The following is a 24,384-nucleotide window of genomic DNA, read 5'->3' on the forward strand; positions in this document are numbered from 1 at the left end:
AGTGGCTGAACAAGGACTATCATAGCAGCAGCACCTGCCATTGTTTTCATGAAAGATGCAGATTTACAGACTGAAGACCATGTCTGACATCCCAGGTCACAGCTTCTGTTTATGGACACAAAGTCATGTATCTGTGATGTGGCTTCTCATAGAGCACACTATGGCCTACAATGTGTCTGCGCTGCGGAGACCTGACGCTGGAGGATCACAATCACTGACTCCATATTGTAGGAAGTGGGGAAAAACCCACCAACATGGTGGACAGGCCGTGCGCTCCAGTTGGGGGCGAGGCGTGGAACGTACACATCCGGTCACGTGTACTCTCCGCAGTACGAGGCCGCTCTAGCCCGTGTTGTGCTCGGTTTCTATGGCTGTGGGCGGGTGACGTCACCCGGAGTCAGGCTGCATAGTCACTGCCGGGTGTTGTGCGCAAACAGCGACGGTGAGGAGGAGAACCCGCCGAGAGCGGCCTACATGGTGAGAGCGGGGCCCGGGGGGGGGGGATAATATCAGGAACAGAAAAATATGGGGGTGCGGGACATACAGGGGGAACGTGTGTGTGTATGTGTGGGGAGGACATACAGGGGGAACGTGTGTGTGGGGGGGGACATACAGGGGGGACGTGTGTGTGTGTGGGGGGGGACATACAGGGGGAACGTGTGTGTGTGTGGGGGGGGGACATACAGGGGGAACGTGTGTGTGTGTGTGTGGGGGGGACATGTGGGGGGGGCATACAGGGGAGACGTGTGTGTGTGGGGGGGACATACAGGGGGAACGTGTGTGTGTGTGTGGGGGGACATACAGGGGAGACGTGTGTGTGGGGGGGACATACAGGGGAAACGTGTGTGTGTGTGTGTGTGTGGGGGGGGGACATACAGGGGGGACGTGTGTGTGTGGGGGACATACAGGGGGGACGTGTGTGTGTGGGGGACATACAGGGGGGACGTGTGTGTGGGGGGGACATACAGGGGGAACGTGTGTGTGTGTGGGGGGGGGGGGACATACAGGGGGAACGTGTGTGTGGGGGGGACATACAGGGGGAACGTGTGTGTGTGTGGGGGACATACAGGGGGAACGTGTGTGTGTGGGGGGGGACATAAAGGGGGAACGTGTGTGTGTGGGGGGGGGGACATAAAGGGGGAACGTGTGTGTGGGGGGGACATACGGGGGAACGTGTGTGTGGGGGGGACATACGGGGGAACGTGTGTGTGTGCGGGGGGGACATACAGGGGGAACAAGTGTGTGTGTGTGTGTGGGGGGGGACATACAGGGGGAACAAGTGTGTGTGTGTGGGGGGGGGGGGACATACAGGGCGAACGTGTGTGGGGGGGGGGGGGACATACAGGGCGAACGTGTGTGTGTGGGGGGGGGACATACAGGGCGAACGTGTGTGTGTGGGGGGGGACATACAGGGGGAACAAGTGTGTGTGTGTGTAGGGGGGGGACATACCGGGGGAACAAGTGTGTGTGTGTGGGGGGGGGGGGGGGGGACATACAGGGGGAACAAGTGTTTGTTTGCGGGGGGGGGGGACATACAGGGGGAACGTGTGTGTGGGGGGGACATACAGGGGGAACAAGTGTGTGTGTGGGGGGGGGGACATACAGGGGGAACAAGTGTTTGTTTGCGGGGGGGGGACATACAGGGGGAACGTGTGTGTGTGTGTGTGGGGGGGACATACAGGGGGAACGTGTGTGTGTGTGTGTGGGGGGGACATACAGGGGGAACGTGTGTGTGTGTGTGTGTGTGTGTGTGTGTGGGACATACAGGGGGAACGTGTGTGTGTGTGTGGGGGGGACATACAGGGGGAACGTGTGTGTGTGTGTGTGGGGGGGACATACAGGGGGAACGTGTGTGTGTGTGTGTGTGTGTGTGTGTGTGTGTGGGACATACAGGGGGAACGTGTGTGTGTGTGTGTGTGTGGGGGGGACATACAGGGGGAACGTATGTGTGGGGGGGGGGGACATACAGGGGGAACGTGTGTGTGTGTGTGTGGGGGGGGGACATACAGGGCGAACGTGTGTGTGGGGGGGGGGGACATACAGGGCGAACGTGTGTGTGTGGGGGGGGGGACATACAGGGCGAACGTGTGTGTGTGGGGGGGATAACGGGGAACGTGTGTGTGGGGGATATACAGGGGGAACGTGCGTGTGTGTGGGGGGATTGGGAAGAATAAGGGAGTGATAGGTGTGTGGGGAGTGACGGGAATAGATGGAGGGGGTAAGTTGGGGGGGAGAGTGAGGAGGTAAGGTGGGGAGAAGGGGGGACAAGGTGAGGAGGTAGTGTGGGGGGACAGAGTGAGTGGGTAAGGTGGGGGGGGGGCAGAGTGAGCAGGGAAAGGGGGCAGAAGGTGAGGAGGTAAGGTGGGGGAGGGCAGAGTGAGCAGATAAGGTGGGGGAAAGGAGGGACAGTGAGGAAGTAAGGTGGGGGAAAGGGGGGACAGAGTGAGGAGGTAAGGTGGGGGGGGACAATGTGAGGAGGTACGGTGGGTGGAGGGGGACAAGGTGAGCAGGTGAGGTGGGGGGACAAAGTGAAGGGGTGACGGGTGGAGGTAGGGAGAGGTCGGGCATAGTGAGGGGGTGATGGGTGGAGGTGTGAAGAGGTCGGGCATAGTGACGGGTGGAGGCGGGAAGAGTTCGGGCATAGTGAGGGGGTGATGGGTGGAGGCGGGAAGAGGTCGGGCATAGTGAGGGGGTGATGGGTGGAGGCGGGAAGAGGTCGGGCATAGTGAGGGGGTGACGGGTGGAGGCGGGGAGAGGTCGGACATAGTGAGGGGGTGATGGGTGGAGGTGGGGAGAGGTCGGGCATAGTGAGGGGGTGACGGGTGGAGGCGGGGAGAGGTCGGGCATAGTGAGGGGGTGACGGGTGGAGGCGGGAAGAGTTCGGGCATAGTGAGGGGGTGACGGGTGGAGGCGGGGAGAGGTCGGGCATAGTGAGGGGGTGACGGGTGGAGGCGGGAAGAGTTCGGGCATAGTGAGGGGGTGACGGGTGGAGGCGGGAAGAGGTCGGGCATAGTGAGGGGGTGACGGGTGGAGGCGGGAAGAGGTCGGGCATAGTGAGGGGGTGATGGGTGGAGGCGGGGAGAGGTCGGGCATAGTGAGGGGGTGATGGGTGGAGGCGGGGAGAGGTCGGGCATAGTGAGGGGGCGATGGGTGGAGGCGGGAAGAGGTCGGACATAGTGAGGGGGTGATGGGTGGAGGTGGGGAGAGGTCGGGCATAGTGAGGGGGTGATGGGTGGAGGTGGGGAGAGGTCGGGCATAGTGAGGGGGCGATAGGTGGAGGCGGGGAGAGGTCGGGCATAGTGAGGGGGCGATAGGTGGAGGCGGGAAGAGGTCGGGCATAGTGAGGGGGTGATGGGTGGAGGCGGGGAGAGGTCGGGCATAGTGAGGGGGCGATGGGTGGAGGCGGGGAGAGGTCGGGCATAGTGAGGGGGCGATGGGTGGAGGCGGGGAGAGGTCGGGCATAGTGAGGGGGCGATGGGTGGAGGTGGGAAGAGGTCGGGCATAGTGAGGGGGCGATGGGTGGAGGTGGGAAGAGGTCAGGCATAGTGAGGGGGTGATGGGTGGAGGCGGGGAGAGGTCGGGCATAGTGAGGGGGCGATGGGTGGAGGTGGTAAGAGGTCGGGCATAGTGAGGGGGTGATGGGTGGAGGCAGGGAGAGGTCGGGCACACTAACAAATACCAACCGAGTAGTGCCTCGTAGAGGGTGGAGACCAGAGCAATGTGGGGAAGTCCCCAGTGGATAGTCCAGCCCCAGTCTTAATTGAATGTGAGTTGCGGGTGGACTTTTATACACCGACTTTTTATCTGAGCTGATCCTGTACATCATTACATGTTCCAGACGTGTGACGTGTTCACATTGTAGATTGAAGAGACCACATAGAGGTTGGGATGCACCTCCCATCGTATTTCTCTCTATATTCTGTGATCTGGGGGATTGGATTGCTATGTACACATTGGCTCATTGGTTCAGTGTGATGTGGAGGGAAATGTTTTCTGATTTCTTGTTTTGTACATAACCCTTACTTCTCATTGTCCGGCATTATTCCATATGGCTATGCACTTTCTGCATCACAACTTTGATATACTGTACAATTGAGTCATACTATATATTGAAGCTCGACAAATCCCAGGTGCCAGGTTGACGTGGCAACTAGAAATTGCATTCTGGTACCTGGGTTCACACACAACTTCCCGTGGACTCCGGTGGGAGAACTTTGGTATATACTGTATGAGTACAATTGAATCATACTATATATCGGGGCTCGACAAATCCCAGGTGCCAGGTTGACGTGGCAACTAGAAATTGCATTCTGGTACCTGGGTTCACACACCACTTCCCATAGACTTGGGTGGGAGAACGCGCGCGCCCCTCGGACTTCTGTGGGAGAACTTTGGTATATACTGTATGAGTACAATTGAGTCATACTATATATCAGGGCTCAACAAATCCCAGGTACCAGGTTGACAGGCCGACTAGATATTGCATTCTGGTACCTGGGTTCACACATGACTTCCCGTGGACTCGGGTGGGAGACCGCGCGCGCCCCGTGGACTCGGGTGGGAGACCGCGAGCGCCCCGTGAACTCCTGTGGGAGAACTTTGGTATATACTGTATGAGTACAATTGAGTCATACTATATATCAGGGCTCAACAAATCCCAGGTTCTAGGTTGACGTGGCAACTAGAAATTGCTTTCTGGTACCTGGGTTCACACACTGCCTCCCATAGACTCTGGTGGGAGACCGCGCGCGCCCCGTGGACTCCGGTGGGAGAACTTTGGTATATACTGTATGAGTACAATTGAGTCATACTATATATCAGGGCTCGACAAATCCCAGGTGCCAGGTTGACATGGCGACTAGAAATTACATCAGATGCCATTTTTTTCAGTGCTGCCTAAAACGTGGTGTGGTTTTGCCGTGATTTTCACGTGGCAAATCGCATCGTGTGAAGTCCCGGGCGCTGACAAGTCACTGTACCCTAAAAAATAAAACTGGCTCCTAACTTTGTTAGCAGACTCATAGATTCAAAGCAAATTTGTCGAGCCCTGTTATATATTTATATGTTGTATGTCTTCTCACCTCTTGGCATTGAGCTGCATTTTTACCCCAGAGATGGCTTTTCACAGACCAACGTAAGTATAAACCAGCCCTGACACTGTTGGGAGTTGAACCCACTGACTAAACATGGGGGGGGGGGGGGACCTCTAGGTGCGATGCTTGCATCTATCCTGGAGCTGTCCCCAGTCTTCTGCCAAAAATCACCCAGCCTAGAAGAATGACAATAAACGGTGAATTCCGGGTGTCATGACCAGGTAGGCAGGCCCTGGTGGTGAGAGCTTACAATCTAATAGGTTCGGGTTGCTCTTACATTCACATTGACTTGCATGGAGCAGAGGAGCAGTTCAGATGAAAACAGACATTGGAGGGCGGATGTTTCCTCCCAATCCATCCCCTCCTCAGATATTCCTGCTGGTTGGGTCATTACTGGACAGGGACGGTCACTTCTCTTGGTGTTGGCCAGTGGAGCAGGGTGAGGGAGGTGTGTAGGTAGGCTAGTGGAGCAGGGTGAGGGAGGTGTGTAGGTAGGCTAGTGGAGCAGGGTGAGGGAGGCGTGTAGGCCAGTGGAGCAGGGTGAGGGAGGCGTGTAGGCCAGTGGAGCAGGGGGAGGGAGGCGTGTAGGCCAGTGGAGCAGGGGGAGGGAGGCGTGTAGGCCAGTGGAGCAGGGGGAGGGAGGCGTGTAGGCCAGTGGAGCAGGGGGAGGGAGGCGTGTAGGCCAGTGGAGCAGGGGGAGGGAGGCGTGTAGGCCAGTGGAGCAGGGGGAGGGAGGCGTGTAGGCCAGTGGAGCAGGGGGAGGGAGGCGTGTAGGCCAGTGGAGCAGGGGGAGGGAGGCGTGTAGGCCAGTGGAGCAGGGGGAGGGAGGCGTGTAGGCCAGTGGAGCAGGGGGAGGGAGGCGTGTAGGCCAGTGGAGCAGGGGGAGGGAGGCGTGTAGGCCAGTGGAGCAGGGTGAGGGAGGCGTGTAGGCCAGTGGAGCAGGGTGAGGGAGGCGTGTAGGCCAGTGGAGCAGGGTGAGGGAGGCGTGTAGGCCAGTGGAGCAGGGTGAGGGAGGCGTGTAGGCCAGTGGAGCAGGGTGAGGGAGGCGTGTAGGCCAGTGGAGCAGGGTGAGGGAGGCGTGTAGGCCAGTGGAGCAGGGTGAGGGAGGCGTGTAGGCCAGTGGAGCAGGGTGAGGGAGGCGTGTAGGCCAGTGGAGCAGGGTGAGGGAGGCGTGTAGGCCAGTGGAGCAGGGTGAGGGAGGCGTTCAGGCCAGTGGAGCAGGGTGAGGGAGGCGTTCAGGCCAGTGGAGCAGGGTGAGGGAGGTGTGCAGAGACACCTCTGGCTCCTGCCACTCGAGGATCAGATACGGTTTTCTAGTTGAACCTTAGGCTGGCCATAGATGGACTGAAATTTGACTGGTATCTGCAAAATGTTGATCCACGTATGGCTTTTCCTGATCACGGGCATCACACTAATGGATGACCTCTCTTGAATGGGACTGCTGGGAAACTTGTGTCAGTCAGTGACCTGCAGCGACCAATCGGTGTACTGAGAGTGGAGGTGTCCCCGCTGTCAGAATACAATGGCATAGTGGGAGGATTCCCCGTCCACCTCACTGTGGGTGGAGGAATCCGCTGGCTGATGGACAAGAACTGAACCATCTGTGGTAAGCCTTAGATAGAGGGCCCTGCTGGAGGTGGGTGGGCATCAAATATCCAAAGGCATCTTAAAGCCCAACTCCAGCCCAAGTCCTTTTTAGTAGTTTTGAACAATGTTGTAGACACTTCCTAATGCAGTTCTAACTATGAGGGCACCAGAACTGCTTTTGCTTCGTTTTAGAAATGTTCGTTCTTGCCTTCTTACTAGGGAAAAAGTTTTGTCACGTGGCCATGTGTCTCTTCTTTCTGACAGTGGGGGCGGGGTTACAGGACTCTGTGCAGACACATAATGTGCCTGTATTCCATTGTTCAGTCTGAGGCAAGTGCAGGCTGTGCTAGAGCAGGGAGCGTGTCCAAGAGGGAGGGGTGTGTGCCAGAGCAGGCTGTGATTGGTCAGGGGGTGTGACAGCTGAGTAAGCAGGGATCAACAAACTTTCTAAACAAACCTTCAGACGTTCAGGGGGCTGGACTGTGGCCTTTGGGATTAGACATTGTCCTGGTGACAGTTGGAGTAAACAGTGCATCTTTAGCGCTAGGGGGAGGGACAGTGCCCCATTGTTGGTGTCGGGAAGGAATGGTGCCCCATTGTTGGTGTCGGGGGAAGGAATGGTGCCCCATTGTTGGTGTCAGGGGATGGAATGGTGCCCCATTGTTGGTGTCAGCGGAAGGAATGGTGCCCCATTGTTGGTGTCAGGGGAAGGAATGGTGCCCCATTGTTGGTGTCAGGGGAAGGAATGGTGCCCCATTGTTGGTGTCAGGGGAAGGAATGGTGCCCCATTGTTGGTGTCAGGGGAAGGTATGGTGCCCCATTGTTGGTGTCAGGGGAAGGTATGGTGCCCCATTGTTGGTGTCAGGGGAAGGTATGGTGCCCCATTGTTGGTGTCAGCGGAAGAAATGGTGCCCCATTGTTGGAGTCAGCGGAAGAAATGGTGCCCCATTGTTGGAGTCAGCGGAAGGAATGGTGCCCCATTGTTGGGAGTCAGCGGAAGGAATGGTGCCCCATTGTTGGAGACAGCGGAAGGAATGGTGCCCCATTGTTGGGAGTCAGCGGAAGGAATGGTGCCCCATTGTTGGAGACAGCGGAAGGAATGGTGCCCCATTGTTGGAGACAGCGGAAGGAATGGTGCCCCATTGTTGGAGACAGCGGAAGGAATGGTGCCCCATTGTTGGTGTCAGCGGAAGGAATGGTGCCCCATTGTTGGTGTCAGCGGAAGGAATGGTGCCCCATTGTTGGTGTCAGCGGAAGGAATGGTGCCCCATTGTTGGTGTCAGCGGAAGGAATGGTGCCCCATTGTTGGTGTCAGCGGAAGGAATGGTGCCCCATTGTTGGTGACAGCGGTAGGAATGGTGCCCCATTGTTGGAGACAGCGGAAGGAATGGTGCCCCATTGTTGGTGTCAGCGGAAGGAATGGTGCCCCATTGTTGGAGACAGCGGAAGGAATGGTGCCCCATTGTTGGAGACAGCGGAAGGAATGGTGCCCCATTGTTGGAGACAGCGGAAGGAATGGTGCCCCATTGTTGGAGACAGCGGAAGGAATGGTGCCCCATTGTTGGAGACAGCGGAAGGAATGGTGCCCCATTGTTGGAGACAGCGGAAGGAATGGTGCCCCATTGTTGGGGACAGCGGAAGGAATGGTGCCCCATTGTTGGGGACAGCGGAAGGAATGGTGCCCCATTGTTGGGGACAGCGGAAGGAATGGTGCCCCATTGTTGGGGACAGCGGAAGGAATGGTGCCCCATTGTTGGGGACAGCGGAAGGAATGGTGCCCCATTGTTGGGGACAGCGGAAGGAATGGTGCCCCATTGTTGGGGACAGCGGAAGGAATGGTGCCCCATTGTTGGGGACAGCGGAAGGAATGGTGCCCCATTGTTGGGGACAGCGGAAGGAATGGTGCCCCATTGTTGGGGACAGCGGAAGGAATGGTGCCCCATTGTTGGGGACAGCGGAAGGAATGGTGCCCCATTGTTGGGGACAGCGGAAGGAATGGTGCCCCATTGTTGGGGACAGCGGAAGGAATGGTGCCCCATTGTTGGGGACAGCGGAAGGAATGGTGCCCCATTGTTGGGGACAGCGGAAGGAATGGTGCCCCATTGTTGGGGACAGCGGAAGGAATGGTGCCCCATTGTTGGGGACAGCGGAAGGAATGGTGCCCCATTGTTGGGAGTCAGCGGAAGGAATGGTGCCCCATTGTTGGTGTCAGCGGAAGGAATGGTGCCCCATTGTTGGAGACAGCGGAAGGAATGGTGCCCCATTGTTGGGGACAGCGGAAGGAATGGTGCCCCATTGTTGGGAGTCAGCGGAAGGAATGGTGCCCCATTGTTGGTGTCAGCGGAAGGAATGGTGCCCCATTGTTGGAGACAGCGGAAGGAATGGTGCCCCATTGTTGGAGACAGCGGAAGGAATGGTGCCCCATTGTTGGGGACAGCGGAAGGAATGGTGCCCCATTGTTGGGGACAGCGGAAGGAATGGTGCCCCATTGTTGGAGACAGCGGAAGGAATGGTGCCCCATTGTTGGGGACAGCGGAAGGAATGGTGCCCCATTGTTGGTGTCAGCGGAAGGAATGGTGCCCCATTGTTGGAGACAGCGGAAGGAATGGTGCCCCATTGTTGGAGACAGCGGAAGGAATGGTGCCCCATTGTTGGGGACAGCGGAAGGAATGGTGCCCCATTGTTGGGGACAGCGGAAGGAATGGTGCCCCATTGTCGGGGACAGCGGAAGGAATGGTGCCCCATTGTCGGGGACAGCGGAAGGAATGGTGCCCCATTGTCGGGGACAGCGGAAGGAATGGTGCCCCATTGTCGGGGACAGCGGAAGGAATGGTGCCCCATTGTCGGGGACAGCGGAAGGAATGGTGCCCCATTGTCGGGGACAGCGGAAGGAATGGTGCCCCATTGTCGGGGACAGCGGAAGGAATGGTGCCCCATTGTCGGGGACAGCGGAAGGAATGGTGCCCCATTGTCGGGGACAGCGGAAGGAATGGTGCCCCATTGTCGGGGACAGCGGAAGGAATGGTGCCCCATTGTCGGGGACAGCGGAAGGAATGGTGCCCCATTGGTGGTGTCAGTGGGAAGGATTAGTGTCTTACATCAATGGGCTGGATAAAGGCAAGCAAAGGGCCGCAGTTTGGAGAGCGCTGCAACCCAGGCATGCTGTGTATCTGCACAGTGTCCTATACCTCTGAATGGCCAGGCAGAGGATGAAATCATGTAAGAAAAGGTCAGTTTCTGCGCTGTGTGTGCTCAGCTTAGATCAAGGAAAATAGGTGACTGGCAGGTCACCAGAGACGTCAGGTGGAAGACGTACATGGAATGATGGGGACTATGATGTGTGCAGATAGGAAAAAAATACATATAAAGGATAACATGCACTTTGTTTTTTTCTGCGTTCCCCATCTTACTTCTTTCATCTGGTTGTGATGACAGGTTGTCACACAGACAGGAAGTAATAGCGTATTGGAGTTAGGAGGCGACAGGACAATTGTCTTCGGTCCCAGGGACAACTGCACCCTCTTGTTTCTTGTCCTGGTGTCACCAGAACGGAAGAGGAGCGCTCGTAGAGTGGATAAACGGCAATAAAAACTCCACATTCCAGTGTGACATTTTCTCTCTGCACAATGCGAGAGAGCAAGAGTGGTTGGCCTTTATTAGAGTGACTGGTCTTGTCTCCGCCCCCTTAGGCAGGCTATAGTGGGTGGGGCTGTTGGGCCCCTCCCACACCTCTGCTTTCTGCACAGGCTATATACAGCACAGTGATGATATTGCCTGCTACATTTACAAGGTAATATCTGGGTTTGCAAATGCATTTGGTGCACAGTGTTGACTAATGTGCTTTGTGTTTATAGAGGAATATATATATATATATACAGTGACTGGAGTTCAGTATTTTGGAGTTTTGTGACTTTTTTCTGTGATTTCTTCCTTGGTGTCAGTGTTGCATAGTATTCTGTGGATGTTGTGCATTATTATCTGTGCTGATCATGGATAATGACAGGGTGTCGCTCACACATCTGACACCCATTACTAAATCAGGCTGGCATGCCGTGATTGTGTGCACATTATGCAACCGGTGACTTGTGGACTTTGTCCCTTTCCTTTTATTCTGCCGTTCTAAGGACATGCCTGGGCAGAACCCGGCCCTCCCCACCACACTGATGCTTTTTAGTAGTAGTCTGGTATATGGTGAAGTTCAGCTGACGTTCCTTCCCACCCATCACCCCCTGTCAGTATATATTGTCCCTTCCAGATGTGCCAGATACTGGGGTATGGGGATGAAGACAATAGTGTATATGTACTGAACAGACTGCTATGGACAGATTCACACAGAACTTTGGAGCCAGAAAGTTACATCAAAGTGAAGCAGCAATGAAAAGCTGACTGGGGTTCTGGTCTTACCCTTGTAGTCTTTTTATTTCAGTCTGTGGTCCAGGGAAGCAGCACTGAGAGAGCAGGAGTCAGCAGCATGGAAAGATGTAAAGTGTAAGTGGTGGGGTAAGATATTTAAAGTGATACTAAACCCCAGACCCTGCGTTCACCATATCTTGTCTCCCCGGACCCCGCGTTCACTATTTCTTGTCTCCCCGGACCCCGCGTTCACTATATCCGGTCTCCCCGGACCCTGCGTTCGCCATGTCCGCTCTCCCCGGACCCCGCGTTCGCTATATCCGGTCTCCCCGGACCCTGCGTTCGCCATGTCCGCTCTCCCCGGACCCTGCGTTCGCCATGTCCGCTCTCCCCGGACCCTGCGTTCGCCATGTCCGCTCTCCCCGGACCCTGCGTTCGCCATGTCCGCTCTCCCCGGACCCTGCGTTCGCCATGTCCGCTCTCCCCGGACCCTGCGTTCGCCATGTCCGCTCTCCCCGGACCCTGCGTTCGCCATGTCCGCTCTCCCCGGACCCTGCGTTCGCCATGTCCGCTCTCCCCGGACCCTGCGTTCGCCATGTCCGCTCTCCCCGGACCCTGCGTTCGCCATGTCCGCTCTCCCCGGACCCTGCGTTCGCCATGTCCGCTCTCCCCGGACCCTGCGTTCGCCATGTCCGCTCTCCCCGGACCCTGCGTTCGCCATGTCCGCTCTCCCCGGACCCTGCGTTCGCCATGTCCGCTCTCCCCGGACCCTGCGTTCGCCATGTCCGCTCTCCCCGGACCCTGCGTTCGCCATGTCCGCTCTCCCCGGACCCTGCGTTCGCCATGTCCGCTCTCCCCGGACCCTGCGTTCGCCATGTCCGCTCTCCCCGGACCCTGCGTTTGCCATGTCCGCTCTCCCCGGACCCTGCGTTCGCCATGTCCGCTCTCCCCGGACCCTGCGTTCGCCATGTCCGCTCTCCCCGGACCCTGCGTTCGCCATGTCCGCTCTCCCCGGACCCTGCGTTCGCCATGTCCGCTCTCCCCGGACCCTGCGTTCGCCATGTCCGCTCTCCCCGGACCCTGCGTTCGCCATGTCCGCCTTCCCCGGACCCTGCGTTCGCCATGTCCGCCTTCCCCGGACCCTGCGTTCGCCATGTCCGCCTTCCCCGGACCCTGCGTTCGCCATGTCCGCCTTCCCCGGACCCTGCGTTCGCCATGTCCGCTCTCCCCGGACCCTGCGTTCGCCATGTCCGCCTTCCCCGGACCCTGCGTTCGCCATGTCCGCCTTCCCCGGACCCTGCGTTCGCCATGTCTGGTCTCCCACAGAACACACAACATGGAAATGCAATTATTTTAGTAAATATAACTGCTAAATACCTTTTCTCAGCAGCAGTTAGAGCAGTCTTGTGACTTCAGCAGAGCACTGGTTAAAGCTTGTAGGAGGAGTTTACTTTCTGCTCTAGGAGGATGCAGGACCCTTGACCTCTGTCTGGACAGTGCTGATTCGCCCTGTGCTGATCACATGCACTCTCCCAAGAAAAGAAAAAAACTAGCAATACAAACCAAACTGAGCATGTGCATGTGGCTACAGGTTCACTCTGTCTTATCAGGTGGACATTTGAACAAGAGGAGGAGTAGAGAAGACAGGATCAAACAGCCCTTTTACACAATGCAGAGGATTAACCCCTTAGGTTCCACAGTGAGTATAACAAGCATGCTTTCCTGCATATACAGACTGATTGTACTGTTGGGGGTCTAGTAACACTTTAACAGTTTACTGGGGAATGTTTATTTTTTGTTTTCAATGAAAAAATCACCAAGGGTTTAATATTCGGAAAAAATAGGCACCAGCTGTCCATTTGTAGGGTGTACTCGGGACTTGGCTAAGACATCTATTAGCTACTCATCTTTCCCATGTATGCCAGTCATGCAGGTTCATGTTTCTATTGAACTGTCTGTCGCCTCATAGCAGCCAATGAAATGCAAGCTTCTTTGGTCATGCACAGCAGGTGTGATCCTGATTGGAGGCTGACACTGATAAATCGGGGTGTCTTCTCAATGGTCTTTCTGCATTCCTGATAACTGTGACCACAGATAAACATTTATCCGGATCTCTGATAAAATGCACACATGTGGGCTCTTCATCCGCCACCCCTGCCGTGGTAGTGTGCTCCCCTCTCTGGTGATCCTGCCAGGCCTCATTACAGGGATCAGCAGCCGTTCCATTGATGTGGCTGCTGTGATCAGACCGCCGTGTCAGACACTTGTATTCTGAGGAATTGCAGATTAAGCCCACATTCCCCGTCATTGTTGTTTACCATCAGTCGGCCATGTTTTATGATGGGCCAATAAATCCCGGGAGCCAGGCAGACGGTGCTCCGTGCAGAGTCCAGCTGACGCCGATCGTTTTTTAAAAGCATTTTTGTTATAAATAGAAGAACACATCTCCTGATCTCTAGACATGGCTGCCTAGTCCCTGGATTGGACTGACTGAGGGTTAAAGGGGAACTCCAAGCAATCTGCCAAAGGATTTGTAATGTGGGCCAATGCTAGTCAGTGAGATCACTCCGGATACAGGTGATGATGCTGATTCACTGTCCAATCAGGAGGCAGGGAGGTGACACAGGAAGTATTGCTGAACCTGGAAAACGAATTGTGTAAGCTCAGCACCGGGTACACGCCCCCTTGCCCCGTATGCTAGTTATTTATTTTTCTTTTTAGTCTACAGAGCATCCTTACTGGTAAGTGGTCCTTCCTGATGCACAAAGGGGAGCTAACATGATAAATACCCCCGTGGGTGGCCATCCTCCCTTCCCCCATTCACTTTACAGTCCTCAGTCTTCTCCATTATGTGACACTGGGCGTCATTCAATCTGGGAGACTGAGGACATCTCATGATGAAGAAGAGGTACTGCAGGGGACAGCTCAGGTTTGAAGGTGTTCATTGCAGCCATTGAGTTCTTTGGGGTTTTGTTTGGTTAGCACTGGCTGCTTCTTGATAAATACAAATTTAGCCCAAAGTTGCCTTTTGATGCTTTAACCCCAAGCAGACATGAGATGCTGGTAAAGCAGTTGTGTTCTTTAACCACTTGCTGACCGCAGATAGCCGAATGATGGCTTCACTGTGGCCGGCCAGTTCTGGGAGGACGTCCTATGATGTACTCCCAGAACGCTCTCTCCTGCACGCCCCCGACGATCTCCGTGATTGCTGTGTCCTATGGATACAGCTGATCACGTGCTATGGTAAAAGGCCAATCACAGCAGCCTTTTACCACGTGATCAGCCGTGTCCAATGCCGAGAACCGGCAGATGTCAGAGGAGGGATCAGCACCGATCATCAGGGCATTGATGATTGGTGCCCAGCAGTGCCACCCACCTGTACCCATCAGTGCAGCCCAGCAGTACCATCCATCAGTGCAGCCCAGCAGTGTCGCTAGCCATTTCTCATCAGTGCCGCCTGTCGGTGCCCATCAGTGCCGCCTGTCGGTGTCCATCAGTGCCGCCTGTCAGTGCCCATCAGTGCCGCCTGTCGGTGCTCATCAGTGCCGCCTGTCGGTGTCCATCAGTGCCGCCTATCAGTGCATCCTCATCAACACACATCAGTGAAGGAGAAAAATTACCTGTTTGCAAAATTTTATAATAGAAACAAAGAAAAGCTGTTTTTTTTTTTTAAATTTTTTGCTCTTTTTTTTGTTTATAGCACAAAAAATAAAACGCCCAGTGGCGAGTAAATACCATCAAAAGAAAGCTCTGTGTGTGTGAAAAAAATGATATAAAATGTCATATGGGTACAGTGTTGCATGACTGCGCAATTGTCATTCAAAGTGTAACAGCGCTGAAAGCTGGAAATTGGCCGGTAAGGAAGGGGGTATAAGTGTCCGGTAGGCGAGGGGTTAAAGAAGAACTAAAGGCACAACTTTTTTTTAATTTTGGATAGAGTGGAGATGGATTGGAACCCCTGTCAGGGTTGTATTGCTGTCTGTGTGCTCTGCATTCACACCTGAGTGTTTTGGAGCCCAGAGCTCGAAGACGCTCAATAAGCAAAATCCCATTCATGTCAGAGGCCCTTGTTCACATCTGAACATGAACAGGGACCATTGAAATGAATGGGATTTTATTGACTGAGCAGCTCTGAAAACACTCAGGTGTGAATACAACATTAGGCAGAGCAGTGCAGGGCGGTCAGTAGAACCTAATGAAATGTCATTGTGTGGCATTTCAATAAAGTTTGTTTAAAAAAAAAAAAGTGAGCAGTGTAATGTGCTGCCCGGATTGGCACTGTAGCTGTGGTAGTCCCCTTGGTCACATGCACACGCCGTGGTTCTTGTCTAGCTGTATTACACAGTGATTGGCCTACTTTGCATCACTTATCTCAGAGCAGGTCTATGATCAGAGTTCATATTATTGGAAACACTGCGCTCTCTAGAGGCCTGATTGATGAACGGTGTGCCACAGGGAACATCGTCTGTCATGTTCTCATACATGGGGAAGAGATGACATTTAACCTCCCTGGCGGTATTCCCGAGTGTAGCTCGGGGTTAACTTTCAGTACCAAAGCAGTGACCCCGAGCTACACTCTTACCCTTACCATGCAGCGTTGTTCCGGGATCCCTCGATCACTTACCTTGTCCTGCACTCCTGTGATGTCCCCCCTGCAGTGTCCCCGGCCATGTCCTCTGGCTGATGTCGACATCCGTCTTCCGTTCCCTGTGACGTCGGGACATATGGGGGACAGAACGACGTGAATTTTAAAAATGTGAAAAAGTGACATTCACTAAAATCACATAGTATAACATTCCTGTATCAAACCATTTCACATACAATTTGTCCCGAGTGCTTTGTCCGGCGCCCTGCCTGTATTTTTACTGTTCTTTCTGCCTGGAAACTGAGAAACGTCCATGGCGTCCAAAAAGCGTCCCTTTAGGTCAAAAGCGGTTTTAGACCGGCTAGAGAACAGCGATAGTAAATCAGAACCACTTGCAGAATTGAGTGATAATGATTCGTGGGGAAATTCCTCATCAGACACTGAAAACGATTTTGCGACTGAGCTCAGCAATGAGTGCGAACTTGGCGCTATATTTCACATTTCAGTGTTTTTGGTTTGATTATATTATTGAATTACATTTATTATATGTTTTATGATTATTATATTCTAATATATGATTTCGTGTTTCAAATGATCATACCCGGGATGTTTACTAGACTCTTGTTTGGACAGATTTCAGTGAGTTATTCCTAAAAATTACAGGCCTACAATAAAAAAACTACACATTTCCATGCAAAAAAATGTACCGCTTTCAGCACAGAAATACTGACATAATCATACCGCTAGGGAGGTTAAACGCTTAGGAGGCAAAAGGAAAGGTGGACCCATCAGGCAGCCTCTGTGAGGCTTATTCTGAAAATGATTTTCTTGCAGCAGCTGCTTGGCCTGCATGTCACTACTTGTGTACAGCTATGCTGCAGAAGCCCCACTGTAATGAAATGTTATACGGAGGGAGGGGGGAGCACATGACATGTTGGGGGGCAGTACCAATCAGTCAGGAAAATCAATTCCAGACAATCACTCTGTTCCCATGAAAGTGTTCAGCCAGGATGCCACATTCATATATTAAATAATTAAACTTCTTTATTGGATTTTGGGACTTTTAATTATTTAATATATGAATGTTTACTTATTTATTTCAGGTACCGTATATACTCGAGTATAAGCCGAGTTTTTTTAGCACATTTTTTGTGCTGAAAAACGGCCCCCTCGGCTTATACTCGAGTCAACGTCTGCAGATGACATGCCGTCCCTGTCATCTGGACACACCCCCGGGATCAATCCTCGCCGGTGATTGGGCGCCGGAACTGTAGCTCAGGAGAGGCACACAGGTGCCCAATCACCGGCGAGGAGGTGGAGCTTGGAGAGGAGGAGCCGAGCGGCACCGCGAAGATCGAGCGAGTGAAGAGGAGGAGAGCGGCCGGAGAAGGAAGACATCTGACCGGTAAGTGTGTACCATGGGAGAGGGAGGGAGCGAGCGAGCGAGCCCAGGCTGGAGCAGGGGTCACCAACGATGGGGCACTATTCCTCCCCCCACTGACACCAACGATGGGGCACTATTCCTCCCCCCACTGACACCAACGATGGGGCACTATTCCTCCCCCCACTGACACCAACGATGGGGCACTATTCCTCCCCCCACTGACACCAACGATGGGGCACTATTCCTCCCCCCTCGGCTTATACTCGAGTCAATAGTTTTTCCCAGTTTTTTGTGGTAAAATTAGGTACCTCGGCTTATATTCGGGTTGGCTTATACTCGAGTATATACGGTACTTATATAGCGCTATCAATTTACACAGCACTTTACATATATATTGTACATTCACATCAGTCCCTAACCCTCAAGGGGCGTACAATCTAAGGTCCCTAACTCACATTCATACATACATATACTAGGGACAATTTAGACAGGAGCCAATTAACCTACCAGCATGTCTTTGAAGTGTGGGAGGAAACCGGAGTACACAGAGGAAACCCATGCAGGCACAGGTAGAACATGCAAACTCCATGCAGGAGGTGCCGTGGTCGGGAATCGAACCCATGACCCATTTACTGCAAGGCAGACGTGCTAACCATTATATAATTTCAATTAATTTATGCACATTTTTTATGCAGCAGTATTTATTTGATTATGGTTTATGACCATTTAGTGTACAGCCCACTTGTTTTTTATATATTATGAATGGTCCGCAGGCACACCACAAGGGATGAAAGAATATCTGTGACCTTTTTTTTTCCTATACACAGCACACCACAAGGGATGAAAGACCATCCGTGACCTTATTTTCTGTACACAGCACAGCACACCACAATGCACGGTCCATACGTTGTGATGTGTGTTGTACTGTATGGTGTGCTGGTCATCGCACATAGTTGCAGCCACGCACAATGTGAATGGGCCCTCAATGATCCTGACACCGACACAGTACTGGGTGTCTACTATAGGAAGGGGGCTAAGCAGTGCTAACAGTTCCACAAAATAAAATCAAAAACAGAGATGGTATCGAGAGATGTAAAACGCCTTCTTTTTAGAAATGTGAGCTGTGTTTTGTTTATTCCAGTGACAGGAGGACTTTACTGTCCAGCAGGATTTACGTTTGTTTCACCACTGATAAAGGGAACTGAATAATGGAGTTATTATGACTTCACTGTGTAACATAATGACGTCATCTATGGAGTCATGAATCATCTGAGTGTCAGGATAGTTTACTTGGTCCACATGGGCATGTTCATTATGTACTGTCATCATGTGATTGGCTCTGTGTGGCATTTCCCTGAAGTTTCTGGTACCACATGTCACAGTGCTCATTCCTCATCCATGGTAGGTTGGACTCTGATGGTACGTTACAGCAGGGCTTCTGCAGATCACTAGGGTTCACATTTGGGTTACCCTAGGCTAGTTGGGAGATTCTTGTGCTGCCTTAGGGCTCATGTACATGGGACGTTTGGAAAACACTTTTGAACGACTGACTGCTGGAAAACGTAGGTTAAAAACCATCTGTTCAGCTGCGTTTGCGTACCGCGTTTATGAGCGTTTGCGTTTAGAAATATCTTTTTAAGATAATCTCAGGAGACCTTCCAAAATGCCCAGAATACACTGAAAAACAGTAAAAAATGAACTATTTCAGACAAGAGAGCAGAAGCAGAGAGATCAGTATGCGTTGAAATGACCGGTCTTTTCTGGTTGTATTCACTATAGATCCCATCATGAGCATAATGCGGCACGTTCTACCATTGTTTCCTTCACGCGAAACCTGGAACTTCCTGTAAATGACTATATATACATGGACACATAGGAAAACATTAGGGAGAGTTCAGGGGCTGCTGAATAAAACGCTGAACACCTCCTGAACGTCAGTTTAGCAGCTTCAGTGTACATGAACCCTTAGATGTTCATGTACACTGAAGTTTATGGATCTGTACATGTTAAAGAGGAAGTCCAGGCAGATTTATAGGGAGTATGTAAGTGGAACTTCAGAAAGACATCTACACACATTAGATACATATAGTTTTGGTTTTACCTGATAAAGATTTGGGATTTTGGACTTTGTTCAGTGATACACCTCTGACAGTCAGTGACATTGCTCTGGTACTTTACTGATACATACTCTGTGTAATATGTATTCCTACAGGGAGTGCTGCGATATGAGGTTCTGTATCAGCTGTCAGTGATATAAAGAGATGCTAGATATGTGTATGTGTTTATACTATGAGTGCGCAGGTGGTACTGTTGTGTTACGCATGAGGGGGTGGTGGTAAACTGACGCACAGGGCTATATATACTTCTAACCCCTGCACTCTGCTCCTTGCATACACCTGACCCCTGCATTCTGCACCTTGCGTACGCCTGAGCCCTGCACCTTGCGTACGCCTGAGCCCTGCACCTTGCGTACGCCTGAGCCCTGCACCTTGCGTACGCCTGAGCCCTGCACCTTGCCTACGCCTGAGCCCTGCACCTTGCCTACGCCTGAGCCCTGCACCTTGCCTACGCCTGAGCCCTGCACCTTGCCTACGCCTGAGCCCTGCACCTTGCCTACGCATGACTCCTGCACCCTGCACCTTGCCTACGCATGACTCCTGCACCATGCCTACGCATGAGCCCTGCACTCTGCACCATGCCTACGCATGAGCCCTGCACTCTGCACCATGCCTACGCATGAGCCCTGCACTCTGCACCTTGCCTACGCATGACCCCTGCACTCTGCACCTTGCCTACGCATGACCCCTGCAGATTGCATAGTGCCTAATCGTGGGAATTTAAAGCTGGCTTCTAGTTCTGGGTGAGATTTGTCCAGTCCTGTCTTAGTTCTATCCCCGGTCAGAACACTGAGTTGTATTTTTGTCAGTCTGAGCTCTGCGGTATCATGTATAGTTTGAAGAGAAGATGTGAAGTCCTTGCCTTTTCGTTATTGGTTTATGACTTTTGACAGATTTTGTTTAATGTTTGCGTTCTGAAAATACAATGGACCTTTGTGTTCTGACCATCTTCCCCCTTCTGTGTTGCTGTAGATTGCAGCTGCGGTTCTTGCCTTCACATTTGCCTGCACAAGTCAGTGATGGAGTCGGAGGCCAAGGACGGGGACGAAGAAAACCTTCAGAGCGCATTTAAAAAACTGCGTGTAGATGGAGAAGGGTGAGTCCTGTGCTAGAAATCTGTACTTCAGCTGGGCTGATTCTGGTAGCCACTCACACAACCCATCTGGTTTCATTTTTTTTTTTTTTGGTGGAACAAAAAACTTGCTTTGCATGACACCCGTGGTGCTTCAGTTTGCTCTGTTCCAGTTTTTCAGCCAATCACTGCCTGGGAAAAGGGAACAAGAAATCTTTCCAGGCCATAGGAAGACTCTGCTAAAATAGCCTAGTTCTATTCGGATTGTCCTATGACAGTCTACATTGCTCCTCCAAATGAACATGTCTGGTGTAACCCAGAATTAGACTGGTTTATGGCCGGTCCAATGAGTCCTCCGTGGGCTAATGCAGAATTGAAGTACGTGCATCAGCTATATTCATGGGAAGGCCTTTGCGTGGTCCTGTATATTCAGGAACTTGTACCCACTCCTGCATGGCTGTCAAGTTTTGGTATGCGGCTGTGTCTCTATCCACCTCTCTAGGCTATCTGCACTTTCTGAGGCTCCTTTAGTTTCATTGATTTACTTTTTTCAATCCTCCTTATTGGAAAGTAAATTAGTACTGGTTGGTCATTAGATTTTCTAGTACCCAACTGCAAGTGAAGCCTTCTGTTACCCCAGATCTGAGACCAACAGAAAAGGGACATTCTGGATTTTACTGACCAGGATTGGGATGAACTTTCTAACTCTTATATTAGCCCCATTACATGTACAGTAGATGGACTTTATTCAGCTTTGATGTTTTCATTTTACCCCATATGTTACCCCAGTTAGTCTGTCCAAAATGGGTAAGAGGGGTGCTTCTGTTTGTCACAAATGCTTAGCTATGGATGGTGATTTTCTTCACATGGTTTTAGGATGCTCCAAAATTAGACCTCTGTGGTCCCGGGTTCCTACTTTTAGCTTGAATAATTTACCAGTTCCAATATATGTGATCCAAAGTGGTGGCTCCTAGAGTATTTGGTTACATTGACATAGGGACCTAAAGCTCCATAGAGGCTTCCTTGCTTAATTTGACAAAACATGAAGCAAGTGGATTTATTGTAGTTGAAACATCCCAAACCGGCAGATCTGCTACAAACCTGCTCTTCTGACCTATCCACAGATTAATAGGGTCCTGGCTTGCCATTGTAATACATAGAAGAATGAGAGCCACACTCCAATCTCGTCTCTTCCAAATATATTTATTCAGGTGTAGCTGCAATCAGTGTTCCCACCAAAGAGACGCCACTGCCTCCACCCAAGAGACGCCTCTGCCTCCACCCAAGAGACGCCTCTGCGTCCACCCAAGAGACGCCTCTGCGTCCACCCAAGAGACGCCTCTGCCTCCACCCAAGAGACGCCACTGCCTCCACCCAAGAGACGCCTCTGCCTCCACCCAAGAGACGCCTCTGCCTCCACCCAAGAGACGCCTCTGCCTCCACCCAAGAGACGCCTCTGCGTCCACCCAAGGGACGCCTCTGCGTCCACCCAAGGGACGCCTCTGCGTCCACCCAAGGGACGCCTCTGCGTCCACCCAAGGGACGCCTCTGCCTCCACCCAAGGGACGCCTCTGCCTCCACCCAAGGGACGCCTCTGCCTCCACCCAAGGGACGCCTCTGCCTCCACCCAAGGGACGCCTCTGCCTCCACCCAAGAGACGCCTCTGCCTCCACCCAAGAGACGCCTCTGCCTCCACCCAAGAGACGCCTCTGCCTCCACCCAAGAGACGCCTCTGCCTCCACCCAAGAGACGCCTCTGCCTCCACCCAAGAGACGCCTCTGCCTCCTTAACACGTTTCACCACAAATGGCTTGATCATAAGGCCACCCTCTATTCTTGTGATCAAGCCATTCATGGTGAAACACGTTAGCGAGGCAGTGGCGTCTCTTGGGTGGAGGTGAATAGTGAATGCAGGGTCCTGGGTATAGTAACACTGTAATGCTGTACAGGGGCCATACAGCATGCACAATGACTTTCTTGGGATCCCCTGCCACCTCCCATTGAGATGTGATAGAAAAGATACATGAGTGGGTGCCAAGAGTTATGTAAACATCCACATGTGTGCAGATGGTGTGCGTTTCGAGCATACGTTTGTGCAGGTGCTGTATGCAGACTCCAGTGTACGACTACCCTCTCCCAATGCATTTCAATGGGTGGTTGTTCATGGTGCAGGCTCTGCACGCTGTACATCTGTATACATAGTCTTACTGTAATGAGATGACTTTACAAATGACAATAACAACCTAATAATTAGGGTGAGCGAAAAAAAATATTTTTTTTATTGAGCATTCATAGATGTATATACAGCTTACACAGCCACACAGTTTTTTTTTTTCTTTTATTTCCCATGTATAGTGACATTCAAAACTCTATATCATGTTCAGTAACACTGTTAGCATGCTTTCCTATTTTTATTGCCGTCTTTATACACTGTAACTTTACAAATATGTACCGGTGTCATTACAATAGTTCATTATAAAAAAAAAAAGATGCCGGGGGCTGTAGATTAAGACTGTGTGTAGCCAGTATGTGTTGGATCAGTTCCAGCAGAATGGTAGGTATCTCTGAAAATGCTGCTCATCTGGCTGCTATGCCGATGCACTAGCTTTTTTTTTTTTTATTTATTTATTTATTTATACCACTGACCTGCAACAAGTATGTGAATCAGAAAACGTCAGAGGTCCTTGTTTGCATACTGGTTTAAGTAAGAGGGGTCAGCATGACAATCAGGCTGTTAGCATTTTCAGAGCGATCGGTCATAATGCGGGGCAAGGCGCAGGCCATTTAGGGATAGCCAAGAGGAGATAAAGTACAGGCGTATCTCGGTTTACGAACGCCTCGCTTAACGTAATTTTCGGTTTACGAATGAGAATCCATTGATAATAATGCCTCGGTTTACAAATTTTTTTCACAATACGAACAGATGAATTGGTTTTCAATGCATTTACAAATTTTTTTTTTCGCAATACGAACGCATTAAGTGGTTTTCAATTAATTTACAATTTTTTTTAATCATGTCCCTGTACAGTACTATGCTTTTAAAGTGCACTTTAAAGAGTTTTTTGAACAGAGAAGACTTTTTTTTTTTATACTGTTTTCTGACCTCCAGAACAGATTAATTGGTTTTCAATGCATTTACAATTTATTTATTTATTTTTTTAATCATGTCCTTTTATGCCTTTAAAGTGCACTTTATAAAGAGTTTAACAGATAAAATACTTTTTTTTTTTTTTTTTTTTTACTTTTTTCTGACCTCCAGAACGGATTAATTGGTTTTCAATGCATTCCTATGGGAAACCGCATTTCGGTTTACGATTTTTTTGCAATACGAACGCATTCAATTCGTAAACCGAGGTACGCCTGTACTCATTACCGCAGAGATCTTACTGCTTGCTGGAAAATCTCTGTACAATCGTTTGGCTTTTATTGGGAAGAGAATGACTGACCAGATGAGCTGCTCCTGTCTGTTGGTTAATGTGCACAGCACACTGGGGCATGTTCAAGTATAGGCAGATGATTCAGTGCCTTTCAGTTTTGGGAACAAATTTACTTTGTCTACACTAGTTCCCTCTACAGTGATACTGAATAAGTACCTCCTTACCCCGGGGCTAACCTGAAGGGTACACCGTTTCAGTTTTCCTCATGTTTGTTTTATGCACGGGGCATCAGCTTAATGACAGAATCCCTTTAATCACCAGATACTTTTTTTTTTTTTTACACCTCCATGCTCTTTGATTGTAGCATGGGTACATCAGCCTTGTTCACATTGTATACAGTATGTCAGATCTTGGAAAACACAGGAAGAACACTGTTGCATCTCTGACTCTGCAGCAGAAAGATGTGTGTTTTTTTTTTTTTTTTTCCTTTTTGAATATCAAATGAAGATTTTGGGGACAGTCTGCAGGGATGGTTATAGCTGACCACAGTAAAGCCCATCCCGCAGATGGATTATATTGTTGACTAGTAATATGTATAATGATGCATGTCTGGCCTTCTATCTGTAAGGATTTATGGTTAATTTTGTATTGCAGGTGCACAGCATCTCTGTCTGCTGCTGATGGCTGCCCTTCAAGGACGTGTGGAAGGCCTTCTTTGGAAGACACCAAGCCAAAAGTCTCTGGTTGCCTGAAGGATAGCTGGCACGGGTAAATGTTTGGAGATGGATTTCAGTTCTTTTCTTTTACCGTTAATGGT

General features: G+C 51.5%; 1 protein-coding gene across 2 annotated transcripts in view; it reads left to right on the plus strand.

Moving 5' to 3' along the window:
* Nucleotides 1–335: 335 nt before the first annotated feature.
* Nucleotides 336–24,384, plus strand: part of OSER1 (oxidative stress responsive serine rich 1) — a 35,926-nt gene continuing 11,877 nt past the window's right edge. The window contains exons 1-4 of one of the 2 annotated variants that reach the window (XM_089662296.1): nucleotides 373–477; nucleotides 12,644–12,732; nucleotides 20,092–20,215; nucleotides 24,222–24,335. In XM_089662296.1, the coding sequence (XP_089518422.1) occupies nucleotides 20,139–20,215; nucleotides 24,222–24,335 (191 nt within the window). In that variant the 5' untranslated portion in view covers nucleotides 373–477; nucleotides 12,644–12,732; nucleotides 20,092–20,138. Of the gene's footprint in view, nucleotides 478–12,643; nucleotides 12,733–20,091; nucleotides 20,216–24,221; nucleotides 24,336–24,384 lie in introns of both variants that reach the window. The other variant, XM_089662295.1, reaches the window with a different exon arrangement.

This window comes from Staurois parvus, unplaced genomic scaffold (genome assembly GCF_062004578.1).
Source record: "Staurois parvus isolate SC_StPar_1 unplaced genomic scaffold, SC_StPar_1.0 ptg001454l, whole genome shotgun sequence".
NCBI classification, from domain to species: Eukaryota; Metazoa; Chordata; class Amphibia; order Anura; family Ranidae; genus Staurois; species Staurois parvus.